This window comes from Nannobrachium achirus (assembly GCF_963921795.1).
Source record: "Nannobrachium achirus genome assembly, chromosome: 2".
Lineage (NCBI taxonomy): Eukaryota > Metazoa > Chordata > Actinopteri > Myctophiformes > Myctophidae > Nannobrachium > Nannobrachium achirus.
In genome coordinates this window covers 31,706,620-31,731,092 of record NC_137811.1, presented here as the reverse complement: position 1 = coordinate 31,731,092, position 24,473 = coordinate 31,706,620, and the positions used below count along the sequence as shown (strand labels likewise).

Genomic DNA, 24,473 nt, shown 5'->3' with positions numbered 1-24,473 from the left:
TTACTTTTACTTCTACTCCACTACATCTCGAATCCAAATATTGTCCTTTTACTCCACTACATTTATTTGAAAACTTTAGTTACTAGTTACTTTGTAGATTTTGATTCTTCTTGAAATGGGACATTCTGCATGGCCTACTTTTACTTTTGGTACTTTCATTACATTTTTTTTCCGGACAATGTATTTCTACATTGCAGTATTGCTACTTACTTTAAGTAAAACATTCGAGTACTTTTTCCACCACTGAGGTGGATGTGATGGCTCCGGGCCGGCCCTCGTGGGTTTAGGTTTAGGCCTATGCCTTCCCACAAGGGGTCGTCGTGGCCGTTGAAATGAATTCCACAGGTCACAGCAGTAACAGTTATAGGCACTTCTGTGGTGAAAACAATAAACAAAAATGTATCAAAATCATTCAAAATTCGAATCTAGCTCAATGTGTTTATTCGTTCATAAATGAGATTTTTAATGTATTTATAAATAAACATATCTTACTTCCTTTCCTATAGGGGCCATCTTTATTTTCTAATAAGCATACCTAGGTTGTGGTCTCTATACAATTAGCATAATTTGTTACTATAGGCTTATATAAAATGTTATATTTAAATTAAGACACGTATTGGTTTAATAATAATAATCATAATAATCATAATCACATTAATAATAATAATAAAGTGTACTGGATTATACTAATGAAATGCTAATTGAAAAGGATAATTGATAACTAAATTCGTTTTGGGAAAAGTTTTTCACCACAGTTCTTTTATTTTAGTTGCTCATTAAACTTATTAGATTTTTGACTGCTATTTAATAGTAGTGTATTATTTATTTATCCGTTTATTTGTTATTGAGTGTCATAAGCCTACTCCTTTCATAGGACTTTTTTAGACTTTCTGTCTTTTTTCCCCCTTTTAATTCTATTCCATCCACTTTTAGGCTAGGTTAAAAAATCACTCCCTCTGTCTCTCTTTGCTTCATCTATCATTCCACAAGGACAAGAGTCAACAGCCAGCTTAACATAATGTAATCAATCACTATTGATCCGTGAATTCGTTTGACCAGCTTGCTCTGTTTTATGTTACAATTTTCGCCGGATTGTTTGGTAGGAAAACGAACTATAGGTGCGTCGTTTTTTCCCCCCGTTCAGATGTTCGTTTAATTCCGTGTTCATGATGAAGTTATCTCGGATATTAAAGCAGCGCCTTCTTTTAGTCTCTCAATATGCTGTTCCCTGCATGTTCTCCTGTATAAAACCCTTCCCCCTCCTCCGTGTTTCATGACCAACACTCCAAAACATATGCAATCATTTAGAACCGTGGTTCTCAACCTTTTCAGGCCGCGACCCCCCAAAATAATCATATTTTAACTGTCCTTAAAAAAAGTCCTTAAATTGTGACTTTAGAAATGTGCAGATACTCTACACTCAAACTTTATTTTGGTTTGTTTACTGTTGAGTGAGAAAACAATGTTGCACATTGAGTTAATCATCTGGGGACCCCCAACAATAATTTGGGGTCCCGACCCACAGGTTGAGAACCACTGATTTAGAACAGGAACACACATTGTGGTGCTAAATAAACGAAGGAATAGAACATAATTGAGAAGTAATCTCCCACAGGCTCTCCCCTGATGCTCTTCCTTTAGGGGACAATATATTTTTTTAATGAACTGGCATGGATGTTTTGATTTTAGGGATTTTTGCTTTAAGTGTAGCCTAGCAGAACTGCATTTGTGTTTATTTGTCTCCAGGGGACCAATAAAGACATCGAACTGAACTATGTAGTTAAATAACGCTCCAACTCACTTTTGCTAATTAAACCTTCATTGTTTTGTTCATGGCGACTTTGTCAATATATGTTTAATTTGCAATGATTAATCGGATGAAATTTGTTCTCAAAGTGGATTCCAGGCTCTCTGCGGGTTCCTTTGGGGGGTCTAAATGGAACCATACAAGTCTATAACTCTGACAGTGTACAAATGAAACCAAATGAACCCGTCACTGTCAGAGTTAAGGGGAGACCTTGAAATGTAAACGTTTTAGAAACACTGGTTTAAGGGAGGTGTATTAAAAATGGGAGGCTACATTTTCACATGTGAAAAATGTTGCCTGTTCTCATAGCTTCCGATGTGTTGCATCTGTAGCCTTGTTCAATTGTAAACAAGGCAAAGCCATGTACTTAGCACATGATCCAACACAACACTCTTTCCACCAACTCTGATCCCTCCTGACTCCCAAACTGTTGAAGCCCCCGCCCCCACGCACACACACCACCACCACCACCACCCAGGAGGACTAGATTCACTCCCCATTCTCCAGACTACCAGTCTGAAGAAAAGAAAAAAAAACTCACCTTTTCAGACTCGGGGAGATTCCCAAACTTTTGTCAGCTCGAAAGCCAAAATGAAAATTTCGAACCCAAACTTTCGAAAATAGGAGTAATTAAAACATTTTGAAAATAAACGATACAAGCTCACAAATTATGTATCTATGTTTTCTGAATCTTAAAAAAAAAGACAATGTTTTGTTTCGTTTTTTAAATCTGAAAATTGTATGTTTGTTGAAAAAGAAAAAAAAAGTTATACTGTATAGGCCTATATGAGAAACAAAAATTGTGAACCACGAAAATTGTTCCATGACCATGACCAAATATTGTTAGTCTTGAGTCTTGTATCATTTATTTTTGCCTATATTATTATGCAGATATGTTATTAGACATATCCACAAAGTGTAACTAGGCCTAAAGGACAGGAGCCAGGAGAAGAAAGTAATACATGCATTTACAAAAGGATAAACAGCCCCAGAGTCAATGACAAATATTTGATATTATTATGACAATTATAATATTCAATTCATGATATTTAATATCAGGTGCTATTTGATGTTTAGGCTACCTGATTTAGTATAAACGCTAAATGCCTAGATGGTATCAAATCAAATGAATGTGATGTAATATAGCTGCTGACTTTCTCTCGTGATGTCACTCTCCACATATGGGCCCTTCCCTTTATGGGAGATACGATCGATCCGTATAATTATTGTGAATCACGTGGACATAACCGGGGTATCGGGGTGGTACAGCTGAAGATGCCAAATGGTCATTTGTATTGACCAACAGCACTGACCACCACAACATTGGAAAGGGGGGATTAAAAGACGTCTCCCAAGGCTTTGGGGGCCCCGACAAAAAGGTGAAACTGGACTAATTTCGAGAGGGACCAAAACATGGCAGAAGGTAGGCTCCTTTTTTGGGGGACTGAAACTCAGTATTTTTGGTTATTTTTTTGTGAATAGATGGAGTCAAGTGACTCTGGGGGAGGGGGAGGGGGGGATTCCATGCATTGTCCTTTAGATCAGCAGATCTACAAGCTCACCACGCGTCCTTCGCGCTGCGTTGTGAGCTTGTAGATCGGCTATTTTCAGTACTTCTTAAACATGTTTTTTAATTGGTGTAATTTCTCAGATTTTTCATTTATTTAGGCTAATAATGAAATTGCTTTGAATCATTGCATTTTTTTTTTATTCATAAAAATCTCATTTTTTTGGGTAATGTTTTTTGAAAATGTTTTGAAATAATAGGCTAACTAAAAAAAACAAAATAGGAAACCAAAAAATTAAGGGACCCACAAAAAAAATGTCTCCGTGAGTGACCCACAAATGGGTCCCGACCCAGTGTTTGGGAACCAGTCCTTTAGGTTTTTTGGGGGGGATTCTTCAACAAATTCTACTGCACCCCCCGCCCCCCACCCCTCATTGTTTGGGGAGGTGGTGGTGGGGGGGTAGGTTCCCACTCCACTCCAGCCCCCTTTTGTTTATCTGGCTCTCCCGCTTTCCCCTCTTGCAGGGTGGCTTCTTGCTTTTCAGAACATTTTGCATGAAAGTGGCGATCTGTGCGGATTACGCAGCGTGGTAGAGAGAGCTAGGATACTGTAGCGTGGGTGCTCATTTTGACTCAAGGCAGAACTGAAGACATGGGCTCCGTTTCGAACCAGGAATTTCCAGGTTGAGTAGCAAACAATTTAAAAGTTTTCCTTCGCGTCGTTTTTGTATGAATTGAGCCCTAAAGAAGGCTTTCTTGTGGTCTTTATCATTTCAGTTGACCATGATGTATCAGTGAAGTGTAGGCCTACTGTCCTGTACTTTTCCTATGCAAAACTTCTAATTAAGTATTCAATCAATCAAAAGTCCTTTTTGTTTCATTCAAGTTTCTAAATTGATAACCCCGAGCAGAACGCACATACAGGGTAGAATGTAGCGCGTCCACGCTTTGTTTACAATCGAACATGATTCACAGATAAATAAACTACAGGTGCTTGAGTTTTGGGGGGTATTTTTTTTTTAAGTCGTTGAACCTACACAACACAGATGCTGATCATTTAATCCGTTCATCAATTAGGCATATTGCCAGAACCACACATGAGGTTGTAGCCTGCCTATGCTAGTAGTAGTAGTAGTCCAACTGTATGTTGCTCAATGTTTATGAATCGAAGAAAACTTCAGTTCTCGTATTCTTCACCAACAACACTACAAACTTTGAGCATAAGGGATGGTGCGCACCTAAACGAACAGGCCTAATGTTTTGTTTTCTGGGTTTAACGTCTTACTTAAATGTGTTGGGAATCATGATTTGCAGGAGCCTGTAAGACGGAGGAGGATGAGGGACCGAGCGCCGACCAGGAGGACTCGGAGCAGTCGTTCCATGGGGTCGGCGTGTGCAAGTGGTTCAACGTGCGCATGGGATTCGGCTTTCTGTCCATGACCAACCGAGAAGGAGCCCCCCTCGATGAACCGGTTGACGTCTTTGTCCATCAGGTAGGGAGGGATGGGGGGTCGATCTGCTGGGAGATCCTAATTATAGCTGCTATCAGAATGGGAAACGGTGATCAGGGTTGGTGGTGGGTGTTACTGGGCAACACGTGTTTTTCTAGCCAAGGGGAACACTGTCCCTCATGGTTGTTGTATGAACACTGGACAGTGGTGGAGAAAGTACTCACATGTTTTACTTAAAGTAAAAGTATAAATACTGCATTGTAGAAATACTCTGTAATGGGTGCCCTCACACCAAAATACCTCGAGTGGAATCCGCCAATGCATTTCAATGAGAATGGAGCGTTTTTTTTTGCCAGAGGATTTCTGCAAGAAGAAAAGAAAAAAAAAAGAAAAAACGCTTCATCCAAAAAAAAAAAAAAAAAAACGCTCCATCTCATTGAAATGCATTGGCGGATTCCACTCTAGGTATTTTGGTGTGAGGGCACCCTTACAAGTAAAAGTCCGGGATTCAAAATGTACTTGAGTAAAAATGTGCAAAAGTATTGGCATCAAAATGTACTTAAATTACCAAAAGTAGGCCTACAGTATGCAGAATGTCCCATTTCAAGTTTTCAATTGGCCGAAATGTATGTTTAGGCATAGGGCTGAAGTGGTTAATGCATGTTTTGTATTTCAAAATCTACAAACTAACTAGTAGGCCTAACTAAAGATTTTTCAAATAATTGTAGTGGAGTAAAAATACAAAATATTTGCCTCTGAGATGTAGTGGAGTAAAAGTACTGAAAACTGGAAATATTCAAGTAAAGTACAAATACCTCAAGATTGTAGTTAAGTACAGTACTCAAGTAAAGTCAAGTACAGTACTCAAGTAAATTTTACACCGATGTGTTTTTCTGGCAAAGGGCACACATTGCCTCATGGTTGTTGTATGGATATGATGTAGGCTAACCTACTACATCACATTCAATTCAGTCATAAGAGGGGGATTCTGATTCCCCATAACAAGACGGCAAACACATTTCCTACAGAGCGAGTGGGCCTACACAGAATTCTCCTTAAAAGTATTTTATGGAGTTAAATGTGACAGTATATGAAATGCAACGAATAGGCCTAACACATGAAACAAACCATAGATTCTGCTATTGTCTAGGGGTTGGGTTCTGTGAAAGATGGGGATATGTGTTTGGCCTCATGTGCTTCTCCCTTCCTGTCCTATAATTGAACAGTAGCCCACATCGCCTATCTTTTATTCACTTTCAGTCATTGTTTTCCTCTGACTGACCAGTGGCCCTGTGGAAAACTACTCGGTTCTTCCAGGTTTATCCAAAGCCTCCATTCACCTTTGCTAAATGGGGGAGGGGAGACACTTCTCCATAGTTCCCATGTGAGTGAGTCCCTTCTATGGCTGCATGATAAGATAAAGGCTTTAAGTCTGTGAATGAGAGGAACCCCCATTCATTCACCTCAGGTTCCTGTCATAAAGTGATTAAAGGCTCTTTGCTGTCTGCTAGTGTCTGCCTGGCACTGCATGTGTAAAGGGTTTGAAGAAGGGAGAGAGATTTGGGGTGTATCTTAACGACTTAAAGACACATAAGGCCTGTTCATCATGAGTCCTGTGCGGCCGTGTCCCCTTAGCAAGAAAAACACTAAGTACATTTACTTAAGTGCTGTACTTTTTTGTGTATGTTTGGGAGTGAGAGAGGAAGTACATTTCTTATGTCGAAATGCATTGTCGAAATGCATAGGTTGCAATCAGTTGCTATTGCAATTTTTTTTAAAAGACGTTCTCGTCTCAACAACAAATTGTGAAAATAGCCAGTGTGCAAGCTCTCTCGCAACACATGTGCTTGTATAATGTGCTATTTTTGAGGTGTGGAAATGTGTGTGACTGTGTGTTTTGTATGTATTTATTTATTTATCGTGTAATTTTGGCCTAAAATGTCCCAAAACGGGGAACGCCAGAATCAATGTGGTTAACTTTACACACACACACACACACCCACACATGCGCACACACACACACATGCGCACGCACGCACACACACACACACACACACACACACACACACACACACACACACACACACACACACACACACACACACACACACACACACACACACACACACACACTCTTCACTGATGTTGGTGCTTCTCCAACTTGCATGGACTCTGCATGACCCAGTTGGGACCAAGTCACTCTAATTCGTTTGCCCATTTCCTCTTTTATGAGCTATCTGTTAATGCTAGTGTTTGGTGATGTATATATATATATATATATATATATATATATATATATTCTGCTCAGTGGTTGTAGATGTGGAAAGAATTTGAGATGGGCTACCGCAAGACAATAGTCGTGACCCCTTATTGCAGAACTAGGGTTGAGGTGACCAGGCCCGTGGATATTAAGTCAGTGGAATCCTACTTCAGTTATCATTGTTTTCTTATTTGTTTTATTTCTTCAGATCCATTTTCCTTTCTTTTTTTTTTTGCTTTTGTGCTCTTTTTCCCTTCTCAGTAAAGAAAGTGAACCAAGAGACAGGAAAGGCAGGAAAAAGAGGATGAGGAAGTAAAAATAGTGAAATATTTGGTTGTTTCGCAGAATTGTGCTCTTGGCAGATTTTTTATATATATCCCTAACCGCAAGCAAATTCAGCAAGAGTGAATATTAGCATTAGCAATGCAGCAAACTTTGGCCATCCTTTCTCAGTGCCAGACAGTGAAAAGCATCTTTGCTTTTATGTCTTATTTTAGGCTGCCACATAGACTGGTGCCTGAAGAAGGTCTATGAAATGGTCGTCTTGTGTGAATTGTGAAGTGAGTACTCACTTCACAATTCACACAAGAAATTACTGTTCCTGAAGAAACAGTGTGGTTTCGAGTAGCATGGTAAGTACAGTATGATGATGTATGATCATGATTATGTATAGATGGGCTCATCATTATATTGTCCAATCAGAAATTAGACATACGGATAGGGACATACAACATGAGTGTTTGATAGAATGGAGAAACACTGTAAATATACACAAGTCACATGGACATACACACAAAGTCACGTTTTGGAGCGGCTAGCACTGCTCAACATTGGCACAGCTTTGAGTGTTTCGGAGGCCGCCTTTTATTATTCATTTGGTTTCCTTTTTGCACCAGCATCTCACTGGTGATAAGTGTTGGTTTTCTTTTCACTATTTAGTCTGCTACATAGACAAATTAAAGCATACCATAGACTAAAACGGATACTGTACACTAAAACTGATATATTCTGACTATCTGGGGAGAGAGGTTTCATGCAAACTTGTGATCAACTCAATTGAACGCCTCAATAGCCTTATCTGACCACCTGGTAGATCGAAAAGAAATCAATAAATTCTACACGTTATGCCTACTCTTGTTTTACCGTTATGCACTTTTACACCTCAGTATATTCCATTAGTTTAATAATTTGCCTAGATGTCTGAATGAGAGAGAATGAGGCAATATTAGTTGGTAAAACAAGTCCGGGCATTATCAGATATCCCAGCTGAAGCGCTCACGAAGTAGGTCCCAAACCTTGCTTCTGTTTAGATTTATTACTACTTTGTTTCTCTCACCAGATACTCAATAGGAAGTTCAGATTACACACCCCCATAACCCCCAATCTAGAGTCCAGACCTCACAGCTAGCCCAGAGAACTGAACACTGCTGTACTGACAATTATTTTGTTTAACCACTTAAGCCATATACTTTTCATATGAAAAAAAGAAAATAGTCGATTTACAAGCTCACAATGCATAGCTCTGCGATGCTTTGTGAGCTTGTAGATAAGCTATTTTCACTATAAAAAACACATTAATCCCCAAATAGGGATACCAGCGTTAATGTGCTTGTCATTGCCTCAAACTGTGACCACGCCATGTCGGCCTTCCCTAAAAGTGGAGCGTGTCCAATGATTTCCTCCCCTATCTGTCACTACGCCCGCTGCCATCAGAAAAGATGGTAGCGCGTGTGTCAATGACAGATGTATGGGAGTTATGGCAACAGCAAGGCCCTGGCCCTAGGAAGAGAGGGGGAAAAAATGAGTGGCCGCGTGCCAGGGAACATTAACTCCCGGGGTCCACTGGCCTTTGTGCAGGTGGACAATAGAGCCATGCATCCCACTGGAGCACTCCCCTCGGCCGTGACCGAGCCCCTCTTTGTCCCAGCAGCAATCCTCCCATTGTCTTCTGCTGCCCTGTGATGTCTTTCTCGGCTTGCAGACCTATTGAGGGGAAGGCGGACAGTAGACCCCCGGTGTCGCTGCTTTAGCGCCTCACCACCAGGTTCTCCAGGTTTAATGGTATATATATCTTGACCCCTCTACCTGTGTGGAAACCAGGGGTCTTCAACATTGTCAGGCCAAGTACCCCTTAGCTGAGAGAGATGAAGCAGGGGCCCCCACAACCTTTTCGTAGATTCCATATAGTTTCATTGTTTGACAGCATAATCATCAGTGTATTTTGGATTCATGTCAATTTGTGTTTTCAGATATTTAACCACTTGAACCGTCAATACTTAAAAATCTTGACCTTTCACTCTGTACTTAGTCTGCTCTTTTTCCCCTCTACACCAAAGCTCTTTGCCAAAACTAGCCTATCTACAAGTTCACAACGCTTCGCAGCGCGAGGCGTTGTGAGCTTGTAAATCGGCTATTTTTGGCTAAAGTTCTAAAAAATGAACATTAGTTCTATATTATGAACACTAGAATATGGACACAAGGGTTCAAGTGGTCAATATAAAAAAAAGAGAAAAAAGTTTCTATCACACTTAAGATTTGGAGGACCCCCTGTAGTAACTCTTGAGGACCCCCTGTTGAAGTCTCCTGGTGTAAACTGTCTCTTTGCTGCGTGATGGTGGGCTAGTGGGTGGAGGCGCAGCCCTTATTGGGGGAGGGGGGGGGAGGTCACACATGTGAGAGGAAGCGGGTTAACGGTCACTGGGGCTAAAATGGCACAATGGCGTACTGAGGAGAGGACCATGCTGCTGGACAATGTTATGGATGACCAATCACGTTCCCTGCTCTTGTGACTTTTCAGCAGATGCTGATCCTTCTCGTTTTGTTAATGAACGTCAGAAGCTTAGCAGGCCATGGCACGGCCTTCCATTTTCTGGCCACAGGCGTTCGTGTTGCTTGCTAGTGGCAAACAAAGGCCTATTTTTCTTAGACAGAGTTGTAACTGATGCTTATTCAGCTGTTGCAAGTCAAGTTGGTGAAATGTCATAAAGATGACCGTTGACTTTCCTCAGAAGGAAATCCTTTTTCCTGACATGAACTTTAATGCTCCTATTTTGTCTGCTAGTGAAATATGCACTGTGAAACCATAATATGAACTCATTTCCAGCCATACACGCAAGATAAATAAGGGACGTGTACATATGGGAAAGAAACATGTTTCATTGATACTCTGCCTATCAACTGTTTGCTACGTTTAGTGGTAGTTGAACCTCACCTTACAAACAAGGGGCCTTTAGGGGAGGGAAGGGTTTCATATGTTACAGAGTCTCTCTGGCTTTAATGCCCTAATGCACACCATACCTTCCTTCCACTCTGTTCTACTATCTGAAGTGGTTCCTTTTGTGTCAAGACCACTACCGTCTCGCAAGAAACATTGTCCCAGGTCACCTCAGGTGAATCCAGTGGAGCCAGCTTCTTGAAAACCAGTCAAGCCTAATTTATGCTTCAGGAAAAACATTGCATCTGCACTTTTTCCAGTTGAAAATACATGTTTGTTGAGCGATGTATGTGTCTCACAACACTTTTCAGCCAAAGCATTCAGAGATAATATAAGTCAATGTGTATTCCACAGTTGGTTACCTTCCCACTGTGTTGTAGCCATTCATCCAAAAAGCTGTGAAATGAAATGGTTGTGGCAAGTTTTATTTATCCACTCTCATCAAAGCTAGACGTCAATCATTTGGATAGAGAGTGCGCTTGCTATCTTGCATGCCTCTCTTCTAAACAACAATCCGAGGAATGTCCAGCAGACCCCCAACCCCCCAGCCCTTTCAAGCCCCCATCCCCTCTCACCCTGCCCCCCAAGCCATAGCGCTGCTATTCCTTGCATCCTGCAGTTTAGTAGTGGTGGTCAGTGTGTTAGTGGAGCTTTGTGAGGTGGGTGGGAAGAGGGCTGGGAGGGCGTGAGGGGGGTGGTAGCAGTGCGGAATGCTGCTCTTCCAGAAGGGGGGATGGGTTGAAGGTTATATCCTTGTCAGGTTTACCACTCTCAAACACGGAGGAACCTCAGCGGCGGTATTGGGCAACCTGCACCATTGTGCAGGCCAACGAGGACAATCTGTCTGACAGGGTGACAGCCAGCTTTGTAGTGTTTGTTTATTTATGAGGCGAGACTAAATGGTGACCGTAAAATAGCAAATGCCTGATAAGTGCTGTCGAGGGCTCTGATGTTATCACTGGTGTTGAGATTCAGTCACTTTGGGGGGGTGGTTCTCGAGGGCCAAAGTCTCCCAGCGCTTGGTGCTGATTCGATCTCTGATGCCGAAACATGATGTGTGCTTGATGTTGCTTTTGACATACAGCGTTCTATCAATCACAAACAATAACTTATTGAAGTGAACTCGACGGTCTTTCGTTCTATGATACTTCTCAAATGGATTTTTCGATTAGTCTTTCCGCACACCCAGAACAAGTGGAAATTGCTTTTGACATGATGGTATGGACTGCGTTTATATAGTGGTGCCGTGGCCCTTTCTCCAAAGCGCTTTACAATGTATGTCACATTCAAACACCAATGGCATAGGAAACTAATGCAAGGCACCAACCTGCTCGTCAGGAGCAGTTAGGGGTGAAGTGTTTTGTTCAAGGACACTGACACACAGCCAGGAGGAGCCGGTGATTGAACGAGGAACCTTGCTCTAAATTAATAGTTCTGTTAAATGCATGAACCAAGCCCCCAGAATCACTGTAGAGCGTTGAAACAGCCTTCACCTGGTGGTCAAACCTGGGACGGCAGTTAAATGCTTCTTGCGCGCGTATGCTACTGCGCACCGCCGTACCCTAGTGCGCCTGCTTGGTGCGTAACGCTTGTGGCGAAAATTGGCCTAAAATCTTAGGCCAATTCTACTACTTCCGGCAGTCTTAATTAACTTAATTTCCCCCTTGGGATAATAAAGGTATCTATCTAGTCTTCTGGTGCTTCAAATGCCACTGAGCAACTTGCATTGAAATGAATAGCTAGCGGCGGGGCCGTCCGCCCTCTATTATATATTGCCTCTATGGCATGAACACAACAATGGCTAGACAGACACTAAGACATTGGCATTTTATACTTCACTAGGCCAATGACAGTTGCAAACACCTACGCTTATATGCATTACCTGTTGTACCTGTTGTCAGAGTACTTGGTGCAGTATCCATTCTGTGTCAGCCAGTGGTGTGTTCTAGACTTTTTTTGAGGGCATACTATAATCTATGATCCGCGGCTATTCGTGTGGCCAGGGCATTCGCCAGTGCATAATGCCTATCAAATACGCTACTTTGAAAGGTTCACAAGTGCAGACGCTATTCACATTTTTATTTCCGACAGCAGACACATATGTGCGATACAGGTAGAACACAGCACTGGTGTCAGCCATGCCCCAATGGAGTAGAGGTCAGTCTATGACATCAGTACTATGATGTCATATTGATGGTCATTATCTTTGGAGAACTGTTGATCTGACCGACTTCACGTGATATGCGAGCCGAGTTTGAAGTTGATGGGTTGCACGGTTCTCAAGATACGCAAAGGGCAGATAAACACAGTCACTCGCTTGCACACAAAGATTTGCAGGCCAATGCATATTGGGAAATTGGTTTCGCAAGCCATTTTTTTTGGCCAGGCAATGTGGCTGACAAGAATCTCCAACCATAATGTAATGTCTTGTGGATATGTGTGTTTGGGGATACTATACATGTGTCACGTTTAACACTCGACTGACCGCTACCTTATTGCTGTAGCAGTCATAGAGTGCTGTGTTTCGTTCCACTACTTTTACCACATATGCACTGCCTTGTTCCAAAGTTTATAGCAGGGGTTTTCAACTGATTGTGAACCAGGTACCACCACCCTGGGGGGAGGGTGTATGGGCATAGTGTGGGGGGGGGGGCGCTTTAAATTAAATGACTGTTAAGGGCTTAATTTAACTTGTTAATTTGAGGTGACAGTTATTATTTAACTGAGACATGCTAGTGGACTCCAGAGTTCAAAAACGATTGCGAACCACTGATCTATTTTTTTTCCCATGGTTGCCCTTATTCTTTTCTCTTAACCTTAATCCTTATGTTAACACATTTCCTAATAATGGTGACTCAAGCAGGAAATCCGCTACACTTTCCTTTGAAATTCTAAATCCCTTTACTTCTCAGTAACTGACCACATTGATGCGTCATCAATCATACGTCGGGAGGTGATTTGGTGCACTCGTTCTCAAGTAGGGGTCGATAAAATAAAACAATTCACTTCCCTGCATTTCTGAATGTTCACGGACCGCCAGTGGTCCACGGACCACCAATTGGCACAAATTATACTCCATCATGTCACTTGCTAAAGTGAACCAAAAGAAGTCAGAAAGGACCAGTGATACACTATATCTTCTTTAAGCTATCAATAGCCTAGATCTGCTCATTTTCGTAGGATACTCATCACCATGATCGTACTGCAGTATGAACCAACTACACAACTATTGGACGTGTTTCGGGCCTTTTCATCTCCTTAAGCCTTTTACGTGGTAGCCTATGTAATCAGCTTTTGGAGCTGTGTGGAACACAAGCTCCCCTATACGTGGCCGTGTGTGTAGGTATGTGGGTATGTGGGTGGGTGGGTGGGTCTGTGGGTCTGTATGTAGCCTGTATGTAGTAACCCTGGGTGACCAGAGAGGTGCTGTTGAGTCTAGCCTGCCCTGAGCATCAACTGCAATACACACACACACACACACACACACACACACACACACACACACACACACACACACACACACACACACACACACACACACACACAGCTCCACTTCGAACAGAGGTTCGATTTTTATGTTTACTTTTTCATAAGCCTTTATTGTGTTTTACTCCACCTTTATGCCAATATGGAGATCTCTGTATCTGTCTGTCTGCCTGTGTCCATATGGAGATCTTAATCACTTGGCCGTTCCTCGAGATACGCAAAGGACAGTTGCACACTTGCACTCGAGGTGCAGAGATTTCGTGCATTGATGGATAGATTTCAGATGCGTCAGTGTCGAGACTGGAAGCCAAGGGCAGAGAGATAGAAGAAAGACATGGGTTGACACTTAACGGTTGCCCGACTGCCCGTGGCAAGTAAATAAAACATTCGGGCAAGTGGAGTTTGCTTTCTGCCAGAGATGTTCCGATTGCGATTTTTGGGTCAACTGGATGCCGATACCGCTATTCCCGATCACAGCGTCAAATCCATAAATTCTTCTATTTATTGTGTTACTGTTGCAGCATTTTTATATTTAATGATTCGTCTTACAAAACATTGACATTGTATATTACGTATAAACATTAGGAGATTGCAGGCTGCGGTCCTTTAGTATCCAATTCAACTTGTAGGAGTTGAAGCTGAGGTTACATTCAGTCCCACAGATAAATATTTTGAAAATAGCTGATCTAGCAAAAGCTGATACCGATCAAAGCCGATAGAGGCATCAACTCGACGCAACAACTCATGAAACGAATCCTTTTCCAATTCTTGTCCCGTTCAGAGTAAGCTGCACATGGAGGGCTTTCGTAGCCTGAAGGAAGGCGAGGCGGTGGAGTTCACCTTCAAGAAGTCGTCGAAGGGCCTGGAGTCTCAGAGGGTCACGGGACCAGAGGGCACCCACTGTGTAGGCAGCGAGAGGAGACCCAAAGGCAAAAACGTCCAGAAACGACGCTCCAAAGGAGATAGGTAAGTGCGATGCCATGTCTAAACCGCTGGTTCTCAACCTTTTCAGTCTGTGACCCCCCCACAATAATCATATTTGAACTGGGGACCCCCCACCCTGATAAGCACTTTGAATTGTTGGGGTTGAGGCAATCAATTTCGTTTTGACTCGGTCCCACAGATACATTTTGTGAAAATAGCGTATCCACAAGCTCACAACACCTCGCGTTGCAAGGCATTGAGCTTGTAGATCGTCTATTTTCAAAATGTTTGCCTCTTTCTTATATTATTTGACAATTTGTCCATGTGAAGGGAAAGCATGCATTCATAAGTGCATCTACTACGCAATGTACCTTTGTTACAGGTTTTGATATGGAGAAGTGTACTGCCTGATTTTCTCTTTGTTAGTGCAGCCAAGGCACACTGGTGTGACAACCACACGTTATTGTTGAAATATATGCAATGTATGCTTTACAAAAAGCTAGCCATTATTTTTTAATTTACTTCTGATAGAATCATATTCTAAAACAAATAAACCAGATTTACCGTCTAAGGGTAGGGTAAGTTATATTTCTTTGGTTAAAAGTGTTTGTTATCCTTCCTTTAAATTTAGAAAGGATTATTGTATTTTCTTTTACATAGCCTCTGTGGGCTTCTTAATAATGTCTACTTTCACTCCTACTCCTATGGATGCACTTCTACCTTTATGGAAGCACCTTATCAATACTAGATGGTATTTTGGAAAGTTTCAAACATACAATCTCTCAAAGTAATCCATATGAAAACACAATCAAACCTACACAACTCTCGAATGAAAACGGTGTGTCTGAGTATGTTAAATTGAGTAGGTCCTGTGCAGTTGAATGGCCCAAGAACTGTCAACCGTGATACCAGGGCTGAACAGATGGCACACTGGAGTGACCATTTTCTTCTACACATTGCTTATTCTCAATACATGTCGCCGTTGTCTGTTGGAAACCTCGTATCTCCAAGTTTCAAATTTGTAGGTTATTTTGCAAAGTAAAGCCCTGCTTCATCATACAAGGCCGTCGCACACAAGTAATGAAAACAGCTGATCTACAAGCACGCGAGCGCGTTGTGTGCTTGTAGATCGGCTGTTTTCACTAGTTTAAATCATTTTTAAAATGATAAATGCAAAACGAACGGTTTTGGACATACAAGGTTTTCACCCGACAACGACGATGTAACACATGTCATGATGCCTGCACATACCCAGAACTGAAACACTCTACCGTCATTCAACCATAAGGGATAACTGAGAAGTCACACAATATCTAATAGCGTGTGTTTGTTTTTTAGTTTTTGTTTTTAATCCACAAATGCCCCATGTTGGATCGGCAGCAGTGTTTTAGGTCCTCAACCCCAACCCCCCAACCCTGGTCCTAGCTGGGGTCACACCAGCAGGTTTGACGTATGACCTGGATCAATAACTGTTTAAATCTGTAGGCCCCTGGTGGATTCACACCCACTGGTTCTCTTCTCCTCCAAAACCTCTCCCCACCAACACGCTTTGTAGCTCCAAACCTTGGCCAGTGATGAACCAGAGCAGAATGCACATCTAGGTTCAAATAACAGGACCATTGACCACTTAAACCCCATATACCTGATTTTACATCAACTAGCTCAATGCGATTGTTGTGCGAATGCGCTATTGTTCTGGTGGGTAATGGTTCACCTATCTATCAAAATGGCTCCTCTTGCTGTAAATGTAATGGGTTCTAGAGTCAAGAAGTGTCTGTTTATTCCAACAGCTGTACCAAACCATCCCCACCTCTTACTTTGGTATTTAGAGGCAACCAAAACCTTCACTTGTCATTACTACAATGCCACATAAGCCTACATGTGACGGTAGAAGCCTACAACATGTCCATGCTGGTGCACAAAATGTTGCTCCAATTACGTGGGATCTCATGTTTTGTCTCTTGAAGGCCTACGTTCACGAATGTAAGGTCCAAGGAAAACCCCTAGAAAATAATTTCCAAAATATGCAGCGAGTGGTCAATGTGAAACAAAGCACGTTCATTTTTTTTTCTTTTTTCTAAATTAGAGACATGTTTCTTTTTGTTCTTTTTAAAGATACAAGCTGTGTGTGTGGGGGGGTGGTGTGTTTTGGGCCATTCTTTGGTTATCAATATAGCGCGGGGTTAGAGGTGTATCAACTTCGCCCCCCCTGTCAGTTGTGATTAGAGCCAGAGAGTAGTCGTGTGAGAGCAGAGATCATTACCGCCTCAAAGAGTCCTGGGAGGCCCTGTGAGGCTCAATACCAGCCTCTCCCCTCTGGCATATTACACTTTTCAACGGAGAATAGTCTCTTTTAGGTTGTTATCTCTTCAATGCCGCAATTTTGTTTGATTTTAGGTGGTGTTTGTGTATTTCATTTGTTAATGGTTTAAGACGGTGGTTCTCAAACGTTGACATTTGAAGGTCTCCCCTTAACTTTGACAGTGTACAAATGGAACCAAATGGACCCGTCAGGGTCCATTTGGTTCCATTTGTACACTGTTAAAGTTACAGACTTTTAAGGGTCAATTTAGACCCCCTTAAAGGAACCCACAGAGTCCCTGGAATCCACTATGAGAACCACTGGATTAAGATATGTTCAAGACGGGTCTTTTGGAAGGGGCATAGAAGATAGGCTGTGTGTGTGTCTTGAGTTCCTGGCACCGGTGAGAGCCACTGTTTCTACATTTCTTACTAGACCACCTTAGTGTGTGTGTGTATATGATGCAGGGAAGGGGAAAAGGGCTCCTGTCCATTTAATTGATAACAGATGCGGGAGCCCAGGCAAAGGAGGAGGAGGGTAGGGGGGGGTGAAAGGTCAGCGTTGTCATGGCAACCACATATGAGTAAATGCAAGAGCGGATTGGGGGCTGGGACGGGGTTGGAGGGGTTAGCGGACCTAAGGGGGGGTGGGGTGGGGTCAGGGTTCAGAGGTCATTACTGCAGATTTTTTAGAACAAAGGAGCACTTCCCCTTTCCTGCGCGCTGGCTCCCTGATCGATGCAGATGCAGGGAGCTTCTGCTGTGATGGTATAGACCTTGACGCCGGCCCCAAACGGCCACTGGTACACAAAGACCAAGCGGGCTGACCCATCGTCCTCGGCAGCCGCCGTGTCAATGCCTCATCTGCCGCTACAATAGTGTAAAGGGGTTCCGCAGTGGCACTGGCTGACCGCCCCCCACGCCCACTGCCCATCTGTCTTTGGCCGCAGCACGCGTGGCCTTTCTATAGGCCCGTGTTTGAACAAGAGCTGTTTGATTGAACCCCCCGATGGCTGCCATTGACCCTCTCGCTGTGTCCACTACTTTGGTTCAGTGCTGATGAAATGGATCTGTTACTGTGGTACAATGGAGAGAAATCACGGGAGGCAGGAAAGACAAATGGGGGGGGCGATCTTAAAACTGAAAGCTGAAGATGATGCAGGACAGGATGTGGAGATCCCACCAAACTAGAGTTCTCAAATTCTGCCCGAACCCGACCATACCCAAACCGGGCCAGGCCAGTCAGGGCCCAGTTAGGGCTGGACCTTCATTTTCAGGCCTGTTGAGAACTCTACACCAAACCTCTTGGCAATGTAGCCTGTCCAAAAAACATGAGTGTCAAGTCCAGCTTGAATTCTGCATTGCACTTAATGCGTCAATAATGAGTTCTCATGGCTAACAACTGTTTAAAAAATAATAATAGTTGTATTGCATTTCAGTTATCTGCATTGAAACAACTACAAAACCGTTGACTCTGATGTATCAATGTGCTACACTTCAGCTTGTGTGACCTGGAATGCCCTTGCAAGAACCATGACTATAAGTTGGAGCTTCAATGCAGACCAAGTAGAATATTGCCATCTAGTGGCTAACTGGAGGATTAGCACATGTTAATTTGTACCACAAGAAAAGGATTGATCCTTTCATCTATACTATAATTTTGCGAATGTCTGAGTGAGTGAGTGTCTGTCTGTCTGTCTGTCTGTCTGTCTGTCTGTCTGTCTGTCTGAGTGAGTGAGTGTCTGTCTGTCTGTCTGTCTGTCTGTCTGTCTGAAACAGCGTTTCTCCTCAGTGGCTGGAGCAATTGATCTGAAATCGCATCACCATTAGCATATGAACACACCTGACATAACTGTGAAGCCCGTTTGTCACTTTCACAAATCATATGCTGTATTTTTGCATTTTTATGGTGTATCTATATCTATTTAGCCTACAGTACCTTTTGTGACCACACATGTTAAGGGAGGGGCGCTGTTGTTCAGGCCATGCACAATCACACACAAACCCACACACACACACACACACACGGGGGGGGTTGGGTGGGGTGGGGGGGGGGGGGGGGTTCTGGCCCTGTTACAGATGTTGTCCAAAAATCATGCAGATCGGTACACAGTATCTCTGTAGCTGTTAAATGGAACGGGTATTTCTTACATTGATGCTCCTACATATTAGCATGCAAGCACCAGTTAAAGTTACTTTCCATCCCTCATATACTGTGTGCACAGTGCACATCCCATAACCCACACACTGCACATCATTTCGGAGCTCATATCTTTGAACGGGTAAGGGCTAGTTTGTTTTAATACAATGCTCTCTCTCTCTCATCCTGTAGGTGCTACAACTGCGGGGGCCTCGACCACCATGCCAAAGAGTGCAAGTTGCCACCTCAGCCCAAGAAGTGCCATTTCTGCCAGAGCATTGACCACATGGTTGCCAACTGCCCAATCAAAGCACAGCAGTCCTCGCCGGGTTCTCAGGGAAAACCCTCTTCCTTGAAAGGGGACGGAGAGGAGGAGCAGAGCCATGCTGAGCCGCCTCCCGACAACACCTCTGATTAAAACAGAGAAACGTGACCACCGGTAAGCCAGGTGCCAGGAACACAGATGGCAATCAATCTGCTTTACTGGAGAGATAGGGGGGAAAGACCAAGTTCCCCTTTCACCTGCTGAAGCTGCTTTTTGGAACTACCTCAGGTTGAAAAAAAGAATAGAAAAAAAAAATCTTAACGCTGATGAAGAATGTTGCTGAAGTTATTGTTTTCTTTTTGGTGTAACACTCAGGAATGTTCAGGAACCGATAAATACTGCTGTATTATTGCACTCAGGAAGTATTTTAAATGTTTTAGTCACTGCTGTTGATTGAGGGTTTAAGATTTGTAAGAAATTAATGCCATATGACAGATTATTATTTTTTCTGTATTTTTCATTTATGTAATTCTGTGCCTGTCTTGTGGGACTCTTATTGATACATACATATCGTCATTGTCGGCTGGAAACCTTGTATGTCCCTAACCATTCTTTTTATATTTATCATTTAAAAATTGATTTAGACAAGTTACAAGCCGATCTACAAGCACACAACGCCTCGCACCGCGAGGCGTTGTGTGCTTGTAGATCTGCTATTTTCAATAGTTTTGTGCGACACTTTTGTATGATGAACTAGAGCTTTAATTTACCAAAAAACATACACATTTGAAACTTGGAGATGCAAGGTTTCTGCCCGACAGTGACGATATTACAGTATCTCTGAGTCAACTGTGTTGAATATATTGCTACACTTTTGCTGCCTTACAATTTTTTTTATTATTTTTTTGTCTCTTTCCTGATTGTTACACCTCACTATCCGACAAGGCAGAGAATGAGATATGACAGTACCTCTGTAATGAATGTTCGTTTGCATATCGCGTAGGGGAAACGGGTGGGAACATGAAGTGCACGTGGGGCGGGGGTTGAGGGAATAGCTATAGGCAATGTATTGGTATCTGCCAATGTTGCAAGTGACCATCCAGATTTCCTTGGGCCAAATGAATGTCAGACCAGAAGTCTTTGCCAACTTTTGGTTGGAGTTATTTGTCATTTTATTATTTGCGGGCCAGCATTTTGTTGGCTTTCTTATGATGCACGGCCTACCTCATTGGTGCATGTTTTGTTTGCTACGCGGCTTTTATGACGACCACTGATAGTAAACCGAATACTTTGCTCATAGTGCAGCTTTGGAGATTGTGAATTGGGATTAAATCAAATCCTTTTTGAGCTACAAGTACAAGTTAAGTAGGCAGTTAGTGATACAAAATTTGCAAAGAACAATTTCTTTCTTTCTGGAAACTGAAAAGGTTGTGGCTCCTGAACAGATCCTTACCATGACCTTGAAATCCAATCGGAAAATCATACCTCTCGATCACAATCCTGCAATGCTCCTTACGAGTGACGTTTGTTTTCGCTCTAAATAAAAATATCTTCGCTGAAAATAGCCGATCTACAAGCTCACGAATAGTGAGCTTGTAGATCTGATGCTATTTTCTGCTAGAACATATGTTTCAACGTACCTGAAGTTATGTCGGCTCTGTTTTGACTCTGGAAGTTTGTGCAATGCATCATGGGTATGTTACTGCTGGTTCAGGAGCCACCATCAACTGAATATACAAACTGAATATACGAGCCAAACCAATGTAATGGCACTATGTTCTCATAGTTATTGCTGCTGTGTGAAATGCTGCCACTTTCTAAGTACGTAACATTAGGATTTGATAGAATTCCAAACTTAAGTGATACTATGCTATAGACATGTACTGTATGTCACCTCTAGTAAGATACTTGACATGGACTGAGTTACTGAGTGGTTCAGCTAGCTCTCCTCTTGATACTTGAATAAACTGAAGGCAGAATCAGACAACAGTGTTGCTAGTGGGAAGGCGGGGGTTTGTCTCCATCAAGTGTGGTCCATTTACTAGGTAGATATTTAAAGGCATTACATCCTCTCACCATAGTGGAGGATACTAGGACAGGAACACCAGCCCTGTGCAGAGAGAAGCATGTAGAACTAGCTAGCTAATCAGCAATTTCTCCCGTTTTAAAGGAGAAGCTGACAAAAACCTCTACACTCGATTAATATATACTTGTATGTAAAATTATTTTAAAGCCTTTAAAAAAATCATCCTAGTTATTTATTTTCATCCAAGTGTGCTGCAGCTTCTCCTTGTTCGCTTCTCCATTAGAAGGCCTCTCTGCGATGAGCGTTCTCTACTAGTTGTCAGTAAACTGCCAAATGTCATTCATAATCATAACGATATTTGACTCAAGCATTCATTTTGGGTCACACGTTTAGGCATTCATATTACTGTGTAACAAGTATCAATATCTGTACGTACGTTTGTGTTTTTGAATCATTGTTGCTGTCATGATAATTCACTGCTGTGTGAATGCAGTATGATTGATAGATTACGGTACAATAGTTCCAATGTACTTGCAAAGTGGGTACACAGTATTATGAGCTCTTAAGTGAACTGTGACTTTTTTTTTCTCATTGTGTTCTGTTTGCCTTGTATGATTTCTGTTTATGCACGATGAATCCTCTAGAAAGGGTGAGCCCATTGTGAATACCTCTTTATCTATGCCAAAACCAATGCAATGTTACTCTGCACTACTCGTGTAAGATGCATTAATTTCTTTTTATATAAATATATATAGTATATATTCATTTTAAAATTTTCTTACCTTTTTGGATATGTTCCATGTTTTGTTTAGTTTTTCACTTTTTTTTTTTTTTAGATTATTTTGATAATTTGCAAACAGTTGATTTCTGGTTACAAAAAAAGAAAGGAAAACTAAAAAAAAAAAAAAGAGGGATAAAAAGTTGAAACTCCACTCTCAGGCTTGTCTCAGGAATCACCAATCTGAAAACTCAGGGAATACTTCAGGTGGTTGGAATTGATTGTTTATTGAAGAGTTAAGTAGGGCTCATTCATAGACAAAATAGGAATGCTAAATATTTGGATAGGATTTGTGTTAACCACTTAAGCCCTATTTTATACTTAGTTGTACGACAGTGTCGCTCCGGAAATGACAAAAATAGTCGAACTACAAGGTCGTGAGCATGATTGCAGATCTATTTCACTCCTTTTTTTTCTTCTTTTTTAAGCGTTTTGAAAATGTTGCCTATAAACACCCAAATGCCCAAAATAGGGACATCAGGTTGAAAGTGGTTAAGTGGGGGATGAAAGGAACTCATGAGTGTTCCAAAGAGATGGACTTGTGTCCATTTTTGAATGTCTTAGACTTAGTATATCATCACCAGTGTCCTCTGCAGAAAACACAAACCAATGCTGATGGTCAAAGAATCATGTAGTGAAACAGTTGAGATGTCTTGATATTTATGGATTTTTATGAACTTGTGCTGATGGCTGATGTTCTTTATTTTTCTCAAGCATTTCCTTGACGTAACTTGCCATGATATGAAGAAAATGTTCAACTATTGTATTTTTTCCTCTGTAATCGTCGTAGATGGGGATATAGTCGAATATCTTGATGGGATTGGGGCTGATGGTATACAAATCGGGGGTCGTCTCATCTCAGAACATGGCAAATACATGGTATTGCAGACTATCAATGCTTATGACAAAGAATGTGTAATAATAATATGCATTACTTAATCCTGTATCATTTCCAGAAAATGCTGTTGGGTGGGAGGGGGTTAACAAAATTGAGAAAGCAAGGGTATGAAAGTGAGGAGACTTAACCGTAAATGCCCTAACTTGGAGGAAGTGGGTACTTTTGTCGTCGTTCCTATTACAACACAAATGGGATCCTCTGAACTAAATGCTTTCCAATAGTTCAGACTAAAGAGGACACTTCATGAAGAGTTTTATCATTTGGGTTTCAGACTTCTCAAAGCTATGATACCCATAAATAGTACACAGATAAAAATGTAAACTGATTACAAAGGGTTATTTGATCTATTGTTTAAGCTCAGGTGACTGAAACTAACAGCAGCATATTGTACTGTAAAATAATTCCACCACAGTGATTCAAAATATCATTTGAAGACAGAATGTCCATGTTCGAATCCCCCAAACCCATGTTGACTCCCCATTTAACGTGTTACTGTGATTTAATTGTTGGGTGTTAGGTGGGTTAGATATACCTTAAAAAGTTTCACAGACAATGCTTAATTTATATTGTATAAATCAGGCTTATGATCTGTGTGCTCAGGGTGATGTTTGAAGCGCATCAAAGCATATTATATCACATTTTACCTTGTGTTTGGCAGATCCTTTATTTTAAAAGATACATCTTGTTAGTGACCATTGGCCATATGATTTGTGATGTGTCTTTAACATGTAAATGGCTGAAGCAAAATGTGTGCAGTTATTGCTGAAGAATGTATTAAAATGTACTGCCAAACCATACATCTAAGTTGATCTCAGGCAATTCAATGACTTTGTCGATGGTAAAGCAGCATGTAGGCTGTGCCAAGTATAACTGTGATTGTTTCTATATGTAAAGATCTCAATTTCCTAATAAATATGTCAATATTCAACTGCCGTTTTCTACTTAATTGGTTCTCAAAGTTGGGTCTGGGGGTTTCTGGGGGTCCCAGTAAAGGTGTTAATACATCTTAAGCCATTTATCCCCATTTCATTTGTTGGCTATTTTTGAACATTTTCGAAAGATCTTGAAAGTGTTTGAATAATTTCACTTTTTTATTTTTTAACACAAATCTTCTCTTCTGGTAGCTCCCAGTCAGTTAATCAGGTTACTCTTCTGGGGGTCTCTGGCACATGTTCCAAAAATATATATCAATTTGGGGGTCCTTGGCATGAAAAAGTTTGATAACCACTACCACTCTACTTTTGTGGCTAGTTGCATGAACCTCCCGTGGCAACCCACTGGAGGCGCTGTTCCGTCCATGTTCGATAAAGGTATAAAAAGGGTTAACCCAACATGGCCGCTTCCTATACTTGAAGACCGGTGTAAACAAACAGTTAGAATTCATTCACGCTGGAAAGACACACAGTTGTAAAATGA

General features: G+C 41.7%; 1 protein-coding gene across 1 annotated transcript; it reads left to right on the top strand.

Annotated features, from left to right (window-relative positions):
* Positions 1-3,966: 3,966 nt before the first annotated feature.
* On the top strand, positions 3,967-19,508 carry lin28aa (lin-28 homolog Aa; the record flags this gene model as incomplete). Its single annotated transcript, XM_080737190.1, has 4 exons — positions 3,967-3,997; positions 4,629-4,807; positions 14,507-14,691; positions 19,283-19,508. 4 exons carry the CDS (start codon positions 3,967-3,969, stop codon positions 19,506-19,508), a joined length of 621 nt encoding a protein of 206 aa, XP_080593316.1.
* Between the last annotated feature and the right edge of the window lie 4,965 nt (positions 19,509-24,473).